Consider the following 12,929-nt stretch of genomic DNA (forward strand, 5'->3'; position numbering starts at 1 on the left):
GGATTTAAAAGACGGGTAGATGAGGCGCTTAGGGACATGGTTTAGTGGGCATGGTGGTGTTGGGTTGACGGTTGGACTCGATGATCTTGGAGGTCTCTTCCAACCTTAACGATTCTATGATTCTATGATTCTATTGCATTTATTATTTTCCCAGTTAGATCAAAATGTAAAAAGACGTGTCCAACATTAGTAACACTGTTTATTACTCTAATCAGAAACAGGAAATATATTTTCAGCTACTCTAAACCTTATGTGTTCTTTTATTATGCATGAGCACCTATTACTACTGTTCAGTCATATACATCTCTTAAGGTAGTCATATTGCAATCTCTGCCTTTTGAATGGCTTTCAAATAAATAAAAAAACTTTTTTGCATAAAAAGATATTCTGCAAACATAATTAAGTATTGAAATTTACATTTTTATGAATATAACATCTTCATATGTAAGACAAATCCATTGTATAAATTTTAGAGGTTTTGTTCACTTTTTCATTAGAGCCAGCACAAATGAATTTTATTTTACATTACAACACTGAACACATCTTATGCCCTTGAACGTGAACTGCTTTGAATTTTGTTAAGACTGTTCTCCAGTCTCATTTTCACACTCAATGAGCCACTGCTGTCTCAGTCCAAAAGGGATCAGTCAGTAAAGCTGTATCACGAAACTAGTTGTAGAGTCTAATCAGATTCTTTAAAACTCATTTATATTTAGCCAATAGTCACAAATCTAGCTGCAAATGCTGCTCGAGATATGACCTCTTTTTTGAGTATAATTTGGGAATACATAATCAGATTTATGAAAAGGACACACTTTAAAAAATAATTTTCCTATTATGTTATCCATATTATGTTATAGACATTAAAAGTAAAATCTATAAATATCCAAATGTCTTTTTTTTCATGTATAGATTTGTGTTTTCCCTACAAGTAGATATTTAATTATTAACATAAGACTTCTCATTAAAATTCAAAAAATAATAAATGATTAATAAAACCCTCCAAATTAGAAATCTGGCTCATAGTAAATTTGTGGATTCATCAGTTTGTCTTGATAAACAAAGTCTTACAGTAACACAGCTATCTAAACTGGTAGACTTTTTTTCCTGTCATCTCCTGAGATCTGTGACAAGGAAAGAAGATATGGAATTTTTCCTTTTGCATCCTCCCTCAGATGCTGGTGCGGCACTCCAGCAAGTATCTTGAGTGGACATAAAGCAAAAGGCAGCAAGGGGGATTGCTTGATAAGATGAGGTTTAGACAGTGAACTCTTGTGTTGGAACAAGTGTATCATCTTCTATATCATTTGCCAGCCAGGACTGGTAGGCTGCTGATGAGGAAGGGCTTTTAGGGTTGTCAGGGCAGTGTCTCTTGTGATAGGGATCAGCATGAATGTTGTTTACCTTTTTCAAAGTGCATGTGTCCAGGTCCAAAGGAGGAGTTAAATGCCTTCCATGACCCTGTGACTTAGGCCAGGAAAATACTGATTGTCCTCAAAAATCTGCAGAATACAGGGATCTAAGGATGGAATTACATAAGTTTGGCAATAAAATGTTTAAAAAAAAAAGGACTAAACCTGACCCGTAAAAAGGATAAGGCCCTTAAGTCTGTGGCGTGAGGAGATATTTTGAACTATACTCTGCAGTTGGACCCTAAAACTGTCTGTTTCTCAGAGGACACCTCCTATTGGTTGGACAGCCCAGTGTGTAGTGTACATTTGGGGCACTGAATATCTAAATCTTCCACTGCCTCAGGAAGCTTGCGCTCACGTATCCCACCAAAACACCATTGTAACTAGACCATGAGATCAAACACCAAATGCTCTTACCCAATTTGTTTAGAAAGTTTAAATATTCTGGGGGGGGGAAGAGACAAGAAATTAGGCTGGTCTTTCCCCGGAGAATGTCCTATCACAAATCTCTTTGTCGTCGCATTTCTCCATTCTCATACCCAAAAATACTTGTAATTGCTTCCCAAATGGAAGAGTTGTACCAGGAAGGACTAACAGCATCACACCCTGCAGTGCTGCCTAGGGCAGGCTCAGAGATGGCCGCAGGTGGGGCATAAAGTTCTTTGCATCTCTGACATGCCAGGGGAGTGATCTGACCACCAGGTTACTGGATTAAGAAAAGGGGGTAGGAGGGTGCTTGGGCAAGAACACAAAATAAAGTATTACCTTTACCTTACTACTGCTAAAATCAGTCGGTGTTTCCCCCGACTTCAACCACAACTGAGCAAGCAAAGGCTTTAAAAAAGCAGCTGCAAAAAATGTAACATCATACAAAGGACAGCTTAACCATCATACAACATAAACGTTAACCATACATTTTTCATCAGCAGGTGAGGCTCAGTGATGAGAGGTTAGCTTACTGGCACATCACCACAGACTTTTTGGTAGAACAAGCATCATCTCAGTCAGTTGAAGTCAGGCCTCAACAACTTGCAGACAATTTTTTATATATTCAAAGCAAATTAACTGAGATTTACATACTTGTTTTTAACTGTGGCTTCTCTTCAATTGCCAAATGGATGTTCTAGTTCATTTCTTCTTTTGTTGCTGTCAGAAATACAATTATAATGCCGAGCAGAATCTATTACTGCTTGTTGAAAGCAACTACTGCTAAGTGAGCTCAGCTCTACTGACTGCCTCCTTCTACCATCTAGTGGCACCTTAAGCATACTACTCTCTGTCTCTACTTATTTAAAGAGTTACATGGAGAATGATAATAAATGTATACTTTTGAAAAGAGAAATGTATCTGGAGAAGAAATACTTTGCTGTGAAAAGGGAAAACAGTTTTTATACATAAACTATTTATGGGAGAATAGACCAGGTTCAATGGTATAAATTATTAATGTCAGAGAAAAATTCTGGATATTGTGGTCTTGTAAAGAGTAAGTCAGGTTTGTTGATTGAATTCTTACAGATTTTTTTTTTGTGGTAGCACTTGGATTTTAAGTTGAAAGCTGCAGAACGAAACTATTCAATATCCTAAGGAAATGCCTATTAGAACCACACTTGGTTTGCTATTTACCTGGATATTTAAAGGGCACAACAAAAATTTAAAGAGATTATCAAGAGTAAAGAATAATAGAAAGGTTATAGTTTCCTTTCTGCTTACATAATTTTATTAACTGCTTTCAGTGCTCCATTTTGCAATAGATGTTTGTATTTCATTTAAGGAAAAAGAGATTAAATGTCAATGTACTAGGAATTTCAGGCTTGGGATTTTTTCAATCAAAAGGCATGTTCTGACTAATTATATCACTCTGAACAAACATGAAACATCTAAAATGCTTTCTATTCTTTGAACTGAGATTTCTTTTTTCACAAAGTGCTCGTTTTGGTGAATTAGACTACAAATTAAACCAAATTTTTATCAAATTCTGAAAAAGATATATTTCTTCCTTTCCACTTGCAGCCAATTGACAAAGCAAATTCACAGAAGGCAGAATGTAGAATCTCAGCATCCAGGATACTTTTCCTCTCCTCTCCTCTCCTCTCTCCTCTCTCTTCTTTTCAACATTTGCTGTTCTGTATTCTGGTCATATTGATAAGTTGTCAACGTATTTTCCAGGGTGGAAAAATCCCCATACGGTGGACCGCTCCTGAAGCTATAGCGTACCGGAAGTTCTCTTCAGCAAGTGACGCGTGGAGCTACGGGATTGTAATGTGGGAGGTGATGTCCTACGGTGAGAGGCCTTACTGGGAGATGTCCAACCAGGATGTAAGTACTGCCGAGGACTAATCTGCTAGTTGTTGAAACGTTTCTTGAAAATGATTGTCACTTCCTGCCCTGTTTTGCTTTCTCATTCCCTTTATAGGCTGGAACCTCAGCTTATTTAAATCAGCATAACTCTATCAACTTCAGTGGGATAGTTAACTTATGAAACCTGAAGACCTGGCCCTCTATAACTAAAACCTTGACTAGCTTCCTCCCATGGATTAAAGACGTGTTACAAAGAGTCATAGCCAGCTTGCCAGGTTCTGATGCTGGCTATATGTGGCTTTCACCCAAATCCCTGGGAATCTGCATCAGATATGCAAGTTGATGCAGTTCTCAGTCAAGCTACAAATCAAAACTTGAGGCAATACTGAACTATTCCGATGATAAAGTTGGCCCATTATCTCCAGTACAGTCTGACAGTAGCCTTCAATGGGCGTACATGGTTAAATTCTAAAGAGTTAAGCTGCTATGAGAAATGTATTTGCCAATTCTCCTTTCTAAGAATTAAATGCATTCTGTTTTCCTTAAAAACTATGTATAGGCTTAACCACAGTGTGGGACAATAGTCCTCCCTCATAACAAAGTTATGTTTTCCTCTGACTTTTTTTTGCAAAAGTTGTGGCCAAATAAGCCTTCCCAATTAAAAAAACACATTTGCTTCTAGCTTGTCCTAGAAAATGAAGCATGGGAAAGAGGGAATGCTTTTTTCTCCACAATTTAAATTTTCACTAATTCTCGTTTGATGGATCCCCATGACAGCTCAAACTGGTATACTCAGTCTTCACACCAGCCATCAATCTCTATGTCAAAATGCAGAATATCAGCCAACCTATCTTAACCTCTCTCATATATGTGCATAGAATACCTCTGCATTGGTTCTGAAAAGTTGACAAGACTTTTCCCAGATGGCTGTTTTTATATTGTTGCTAAGTTATTCAGCTGTTCAAGTCTGGTTGCTTGTTAAGGCTGATCAGCCATTTGGGGATAAGGATCTGAGAGAGCTTTTCATTAAAAAAACATCATTTCAGAGTGTTTCAGGAAGAAAAGAAAAAAAAAAAACAACCAAAACCATCCAAAACAGAAAAGAATAGCAGAACTAATAAAGCCTTATTTCCTTTAGATTTGTACTCTACAGTCTCAGCAGTACTATAATCCTAATTCTCCCCAGCATTTCTCTTGTGAGTTTAGCCTTTGGAATTAGACCACCTCTCCTATATATCATTCTCCCCTGACAATGCCTACAGCCTCCATCCCCGCTCCACACGTCTACCTGCCAGCAGCCCAGCTCCCCACTGTGCTCCTTAATTAACACCAGGTATGGGACGATACATGCTGTGCCTGGTTTTGAGCTATGCTTCTGTTGATTGACCAGGCAGTGGGGGCTGGTTGCCCATCTGAAGAGAACAAGCAACCACTGAGCTGAGATAGACCTTTTCTTTTCAGTGGAGACATTATTTTGGTACTATCTGAACTATAAACATATCATGGATCTACTGTGAAATAAGCAGATAAGCCCAGTAGGCTCAATTCTGTTTCTCACAGCTAGCAATCTGTTGGCATTTGAGATGCTCTAGAGTGATGAAGATGTCTACATGGGGCTGACACAGGACATGCAGGAGACCTGGGTCCTTCTGGAGCAACAGCTGAAGGCCAGACAGGATACTCTAGGGAGTCTAAAATTAGACACCTAAACTTAGACAACTGAATTAAGGCTATTTTTTCCCCAGGGCACAGTGTGAAATCATCTGTGTATAGATTTCTCATATAATTAAATATGTCCTACAACCAACTTTATGCCTCTGCCCAGCTGCTGATTCTTACACAACTTGTTTAATTTGATTGAAGTGGGCCAATGGGTTCAAAGTTAATAAAAGAGAATGAACAAGCAGACTCCGAACAACAGTATGAGCATCCCAGCCCCAGCACCTTGCCCGAACTGAGAGCCACGTATCAGCTCCTGAACTGCCACAGATTGCAAACACCAATTTAAGGCAAACTGCCATTGTTTTCCTTAAAAAAGCCACATTGTAAGATGTGGTGTTTTAGGAGCTGATTTCTAAGGAGTTGGGACATCACTTCAGCCTTGCAATAGCAGAGGGTGCTACTCTTGAGCTAATCTGTTCAGAAGCAAAGCTGAACACAGCCATGGCAGTATTGGCCTGTTCATCACTAGTATGCTGTTGCAAAACCTGATTACTCTGCATCACATGGAATGCACTTTGTATCAAAATGCACGTATAGCCTCAAATTTTCTGCCTTCCCAAACCAGTAGATGCAATGCTTAATTTCACTGTGAGCCTTCTTTTAATGGGAGATTGAACAGAACACGAAACTGGGCAAAAGGTACTAGCAAATCACAGAATCACTCAACAGCTGAGGTTGAAGGACCTTTCAAGATTGCCTAGTCCACCCCGCCCTGCTCAAGCAGGGTCAGCTAAAGCAGTTTGCTCAGGGCCGTCTCCAATCAGGTTTTGAGTATCTCCAAGGATGGAGACTCTACAAGCTCTCTGGGCAACCTGTGCCAGTGCTCAGTCACATGCACAATAGAAAAGTGTTTTCTACGTTTTGATGGAATTTCATGATTTTCAGTTTGTGCCCCATTGGGGCACAAACTTGTCCACTCAACGCTCCCCGAGTAGTAGGTAAAACGTCCACGTGTACCTTTACAAGCAAGGCTCACTGGGCAGTTACTTTTTCCCTTCCATCCCCATTAGCACTGCCTGGTGGAGGGACTGCACTGTCATAAATGCAGAATTGGCTCACAGTCCTTTCTGCTGTTGCCCCTGTCAGTTGCCATTGGCGCATCCTCTGAGCGTATCGTGGGCAGTACTCTTTTGCCTGGTTTTCCTCACCACGTAATTGGTATTTCATTTCTGCCTTCCCTCTGCAGCACCCCATTCATGGTTGGTTTTTTTAGAGATTAAAGAAGCCCATGAAGCCAGAGATACTTCTGAACAAAGTCAGCCCTACCATGATGCCTGGCTTCTGTGCAGTGCCAGTGCTTCCAACTGCAATGTCACCTCTCCGTAACTCTGCCTCTGCCCCTCATCTTGCCAATCTGCTTATCTAGCTGCAGGTGATGGGCAGCTGGTAGTGACTGCAGCTTAAGGAAGGAGGTGGGTGGAAGAAGATGCTTTTTTGCTGTATCATCGTGACCCACTGTCATGCAATCTTGTGCTACAACACAGGGAATTTCAGTCTCTATTCCAGTTGTGAGTGATTTCATCTGGTGTTGGGTCAACTCTCTATGAGGAACCCAACTGCCATCATCTCTTTTACTTCTCCTGTAATCATAATCCTTCTCCTCACACCGGCTCCGTTACCAGCCCACCTCTTGACTCTCCCATTGCTGTTACCGCTAACTGGGAATGGGGGGAGAGAGAGACTTCCTATCAAGTCCGTTCAGCCCCACTATTCACCTCCTCGGAAGAGGGTTTGAATGACTGGTAGGACCCTCACATAGAGTCCAAGTCGCCAGGTGAGAGTAGTGCACAACACACACCTTCATTCCAGCTGCCTCTCCCTTTCTTTGAGGCGGCTTCAGCTGTTCTCTTCACCTCTATCAGACCCTACGACGGATCAATTCAAGGCCATGCCAGCAGCGAGAATTCATAAAGTGACCCCTCCATTTAGAGTATATTAAATATTCTGCTACAGCATGACGATACCAACATTTATTTACTCCTACATCCAAAACAGAAGTATCTGTTAATATAAAATAATGATGTGGGCCCTATGGACGCTGCTTATGTTAATGATGCTGACTCCTGGGGGCTTTCCCTGCAGTTCAGCAATGCACAGCACAAAGGACTCCCTTTCTCTGGAGCCCTACCCACAGGCTTTCAGTGCTGAAATGTTAACAGTGAGCACCTATGACCTTCTAAATACGTTTAGTGACTCTAAATGTCATTGGGAAATTTCAAGTTATTAGACATATTGTAAAGCTTACTTTGCTGGATATTGGGACATATGTTTTAGTACAATAAATTACCCTGAATTCACATAAGCTTATTTTGCAGAAATAATAGGACTTTCCCAAAGGTCAGTGATACTGTACATACGGCAGGGAAAGTAACAGAGAGGGGCATGCACTAAACAGATTCATAAAAGACATTATGCAAACAACGGTTGATAAGGTCTTACATAAGTATAGTCAGAGGTTCTGCTACAACAAAATGTCTGGCAACATTAACATTACAACACTTACTGTGTTTTGATCACAGCAAAACTCTTCTCTAGTTAGCAATAAAATAATTATTGACTCGGGTGGGGTTTTGTAAAGTACCAAAAGTTTTCCAAGCATGAACTCCACAGAGCCATTTTTTCACATTCCATCTTACAAATTGCTTTTCTAGTGAAACAACTTTGGGAAATTAATTCACTTTTTTAGACCATGGCTAAGTAAGTGATGTTTTGAGTGGCTGCCAGTTAAATGTTCATTTCTTGCACGCATGACATAGAAGCCAATGATATGCCCACCCCTACCAAAAGGGAGGCAGTGCTAGGAGAGGCGAGTTCAGTGCTGTCTGATGTGGTGCCTATTTGCCATGTGAACACATCTTCAGTCAAACGAACAGTAGGGCTGACTAAGTCTACTGAGGGTCTCTTGTCTGACCCCTCAGTCACGGAAATCAAATCACGAGGAGCCCGCACAGGTAGCACGGAGTCCAAGCTGATGCGAAGAGAAGTGTTAAACTGATACCTGTCACCTAAATAAACCCAGTCTGATTTTCAGACACAACAACTATTTGTAAGTACCCATCAGGTCAGTGCAAGCCAGAGAGACCCAACACCTCTGCAAATCCAGTGTCCTCTATTTATATTCCTAAGCAGGGATTTGGAAGCTGAACTTTAGGCAACTGAGTTTGAAAATGTTTCTCATAAATTTTTTAATCCTGTACATGATATAATTTAGAGTCTTAAAAATGCTATTAACTTTGAGAAATGTTCTTGTTTAAGTAAATAACCATTTTATTATTGTGGTAAGTCACTTCAGACCTGTGTTGGTGCTGATTAATGCACTTCTTAGATGCGTGGCAGGCACCAGAGGTGTCCATTAATTAGGGCTGCTGCACAGTCTGTCATGTCTTATTGCTTAATTAATAAATATTAGCTAAGATATTGAACTTTCCAAGGAAACTAGTGTACTGATGAACAGATTATACTAAGAGCCTGGCTGGCTAATGCTTATGTGAGGAAAGGAAGATTTATATTCCATGCATTTGGTTTGTAGAACAGCTGTGAGTGAAGTCTACTGGGACACCTGTTAGAGGCCACTTTATAAATTAGTGCATGTTGCAGAACTACAGTATTAAAAAAAAAAAAAAAGAATATTTAATGGATTGTAATCAATATGCAAGAAAACTACTGTAGCAAACACAATAAAAGTCCTTACACTTATGAAAGTTTCTTGTAATAGCAAAAATAACTTACCCTAATACAGTTCTTTCAACCCATACATATCAAAACACTTGGCAGGCACCTGGGACTGGCTCCATACCACAAGGCATGAGCAGCTGCCTCTCCCTCCTGGTAGATTTTTCAGATGTCAGCAGGACACAGGGACAACATCCCTCTGGACTTTCTTCTGTCTCAGTCTCATTAAAAAGTCTGTCAGTTAACTTTTGAAAGCAAAAATCTATGTTACTGTTAATAATGAAACTATCAGAAGATTACAGCTTAATTTTCAGATGCCATTTTTGCCAATATCAAATTATTTTGAAACTAAACATGCATAAATTTTATGTAGAAGTCCATAAAATATTTTTCACATAATTTTGGTATCATAATTAATATTTAATAGTAAGTCTGTCTTCAACATTTACAGCTATGTCTAACATCAAACAAAAATGATAAAATATATTTAACAGGCTCCAGTGTTTAATATCATCTGTGTACAAAAATATATAAAAAGAATGGTCCCCTTTATAGACATAAAAGCCTAAGCATTAAAAAGCATGGAAATAATTAGCTACGTTAACTGTAAAAAATACCCCCTTTCCCTTAGAGTTTATATTCTCACCTGCCAAAAAGCATTACCTGTAAAAATACACCCTGCCCATTTCACTCACCCTAATACTGACCCGCAAGACCTTCTAATGAGTTTTAAACATAGTCATCGCTGAAAAGAAACCTACAGCCTCTTTCTCAGTGTTTGGTGGCAGCACAGAATATTTGCATGTTTTCTTCCTTTTGATACCCATCAAACGTTCGTCACAAAACCAGAACTAGAGAGCAGTAATCAGCCTTTTTGTTAGCAGACTCAGGGCTTCATGTGAATAGAAACTAAGTTAATGTTCCTATTCTTTCAGGTTGAAATAGATGGGACATTGATTTGCCAATGTGGAAAGAGTTACGCTGGTTGCTAGAGCTGTTGCTATATCCTTCTTGTAGATATAGACGTCTAGACCCTTTCATGATTAATGTGGTGCTTCTCCAACCTTTAAACCGGCAAGGAAAAAGGCATTTAAAAAATGTTAACATGTATAATCTTTCCATATTATATAATATATAATTTTATATTACCAAGAAAAATCTAATACTTCTTCCCTTTTAGGTATATGGATCTCCAATTCCTCTGTTCAGAGAGAGGTGCTGTGCAAGTAGCAAAGCAGAGCTAAAATAAATAAATAAATAAGGAACTAAAAAGCTCTAATTCTTCCTTTGAGACTTGATTCCCATTGCAATATTAGACACTTATCACATCTTCACTCTTGCCTCTTAGACTCTAAAAATAATACTTGCTTCACAAGGGATACTAATGAGGCAATATTTGCAGTTTATTTTTAAAATGTGCTGGTACTAATGAGAAATTATAATTATCCCAGTACCAGCTGGCATTTCTCTTCATGAAATGTTCCTTCTGAACAAGAGAGGAAACAAAATGCACTGTAACTTCTTTTCCAAATACATGGTAAAATAGAGCGTGTCAGAGAAAATATAATATCTGGAAAATTGTGGTTGCTTTTGTTTTTTTCCTGAATAATTTATTTCAGAAAAACCTCATCAGCTCTCTATTGTTTTGTCGAGCAAGTGCTATATGTCTCATAAAAGTAGAGAAGCTTTCCCTTAGCCTTAAAAACAAAATACATTTCAGAAAGTCATCATTTGCAACAGGTACAGTTAAATGTAAAGACTATGATGTTTGCATTTCTGGGCTGCCAAAGATTGCCTCTTCAGTGACAAGTATCAACTAAGCTATACCCCTCACTGTAACAAGTACCTGTGTTTTATGAAGCCATTTTGGACAGACTGCTTGAGATACATGAGTTTTGACGGTTTTGTGAATAAAATTTCATGCACGTGGGGTTGAATTTCACCCATCCCGAGCCTGTAACAAGAGCAATCTGGGGGGCGTATTCATTGTTAGGAGGCAAGGCTTTGGAGGAAATATTTCTCTGGCAATCTGATGGTATTTTTTCCTATAGCAGCCATTTCGGCAGCACGGATTTTGGACCATTGAAGTAAATCCCAGGGAGATAAACAAGTAGCCAGAAAGGCAGGTGGAAGGATTATCATATTGGCATATCATTTACTGCTAGATGTCACCTCTGTATGTGCATGGCCAGTCCCGTCTGCACATATGTGATCTGTCAATACTCACAGGTGCATAAAATTCAGAGATCTCTACGGCAAGTAATGCTGCCTTTGGTGTAGCCTGTAATTCCCGGTGCTGTTGCCGATGGGTCTGAAACTTACCCCGTGCAAATCCAATTCCCTGCCGCATTGCAAACACTTGTTTTTCGTGCATAGGTGTTTCTGCCAGGATACAAGAGGGCTATACACTATAGGACCAAGTCACCTCATTTTATAAAACTCAGACACCCAGCTGTGTGCAGCTACAAGAGTCTTGTTCCATTTTCTACCATGCCATGAAGGGGAACTAAGGTCCTAATGTAGCTTCATTACTCTTGTTTATTTGCATAATGCTTGCAGCATAAGCATTAGGCATTGCTAAACAGAGCCAACAACATTAATTCAGAATTCAAAAAGAGAACGAGGATATATTCCAGGATAATAAGATTGAATATATTGAAGCTACAGCTAGTGCTGTAAAACATTGATTTGCTGTAAACAGTTTAATGTACTCCCTTCCAGCTGCATTAATATGTCTGCAGCATGTACATACATCTGTGTGAAAATGATAAATGTCTCCTTAAAGCAGAGTGGGTATAAATGCAGTAGGTATGTTTCTCATAAGTGCACTGTGTTATTATAAATATTGTGTACAATCATCTGTACTTTAGAGAGCATTTAGCATTGGTTGGATTTTATGTTTAAGGGTTATGTGTGTGTGGTAGGGTTGGTCTTTTTCCTAGCTTTATTTTTGATCAACCACTTATTGTCTTTCCATTCTTTTACATACAAGAAATCCTGACTATGTCATTTCTATCATCATCCCCACTGCTACCACCACTCATTGCAGAACCTAGTAACCTTTCCTCTTGTTTTTTAAATCTTACATACAATGAATCCAGCCAGCTTTTCATGGACCTTACCTACTTTTGCTACCTCCTGCTACGCAGGGCTGCTAATGTCCTTTTCAGATGATGTTTTTTGTTATCTGTGTTACTGAAAACAAGCCTCCCTTCAACTCTGATCAAATGTAATTTTTCATACATGTGATTTATCTGTGACATCAGGTCTGTTTCTTTCCAAATCCTGACCAAACACGTTTTCCACATCTGCTGAATCTGAAAGTTTTACTCACTTTAGGGTATACAGTAACACCATAATTTTATTAACTTTTGTTTAGTCATAAACAGCTTGGACATCCAGGTTTCTGAGAGAGACTGTGCAAAGTAATGTTGTGCTTTGCTGTGACTTGGTGTGTGGGACATTGCCTGAATTAATCATATTCTAACAATCAGCAGAAACATATTATCACCAAGTAAATTTGCCAGGTGCTGCAATGTGCATTTGTAGTGCTTGATTGTATCGTGGCATTGCCTCACGCTAAGACTTTGTCAGGATGCAAATATTAGAGCATCCCAGTATGCAGTGGCCATACAAGGCTAGTTTGTGGCCCTGTGACCCCACTCAGCACAACATCAACCTGAAATGGATGAAAAAGATAGTGATACTGGTTAGTTCTTTCTTCTTCTCCTCCTTTCTTGGCTGTTTGAAGAGGATGGCCGGAGAGCCTAAAAAAGTGCCTACTGTGTTTCATATGCCTACAAAATACTGCTCATCTCCTCTGGT

The 12,929-nt window shown here is 39.3% G+C and overlaps 1 protein-coding gene across 1 annotated transcript in view; it reads left to right on the plus strand.

Moving 5' to 3' along the window:
* EPHA6 (EPH receptor A6) overlaps positions 1 to 12,929 on the plus strand; it is a 493,783-nt gene that overhangs the window by 475,868 nt on the left and 4,986 nt on the right. The window contains exon 15 of the mRNA XM_009323940.1: positions 3,579 to 3,728. Coding sequence (XP_009322215.1) covers positions 3,579 to 3,728 — 150 coding nt within the window. The remainder of the gene's footprint in view (positions 1 to 3,578; positions 3,729 to 12,929) is intronic.

This window comes from Pygoscelis adeliae, unplaced genomic scaffold, assembly GCF_000699105.1.
Source record: "Pygoscelis adeliae isolate BGI_AS28 unplaced genomic scaffold, ASM69910v1 Scaffold124, whole genome shotgun sequence".
NCBI lineage: Eukaryota > Metazoa > Chordata > Aves > Sphenisciformes > Spheniscidae > Pygoscelis > Pygoscelis adeliae.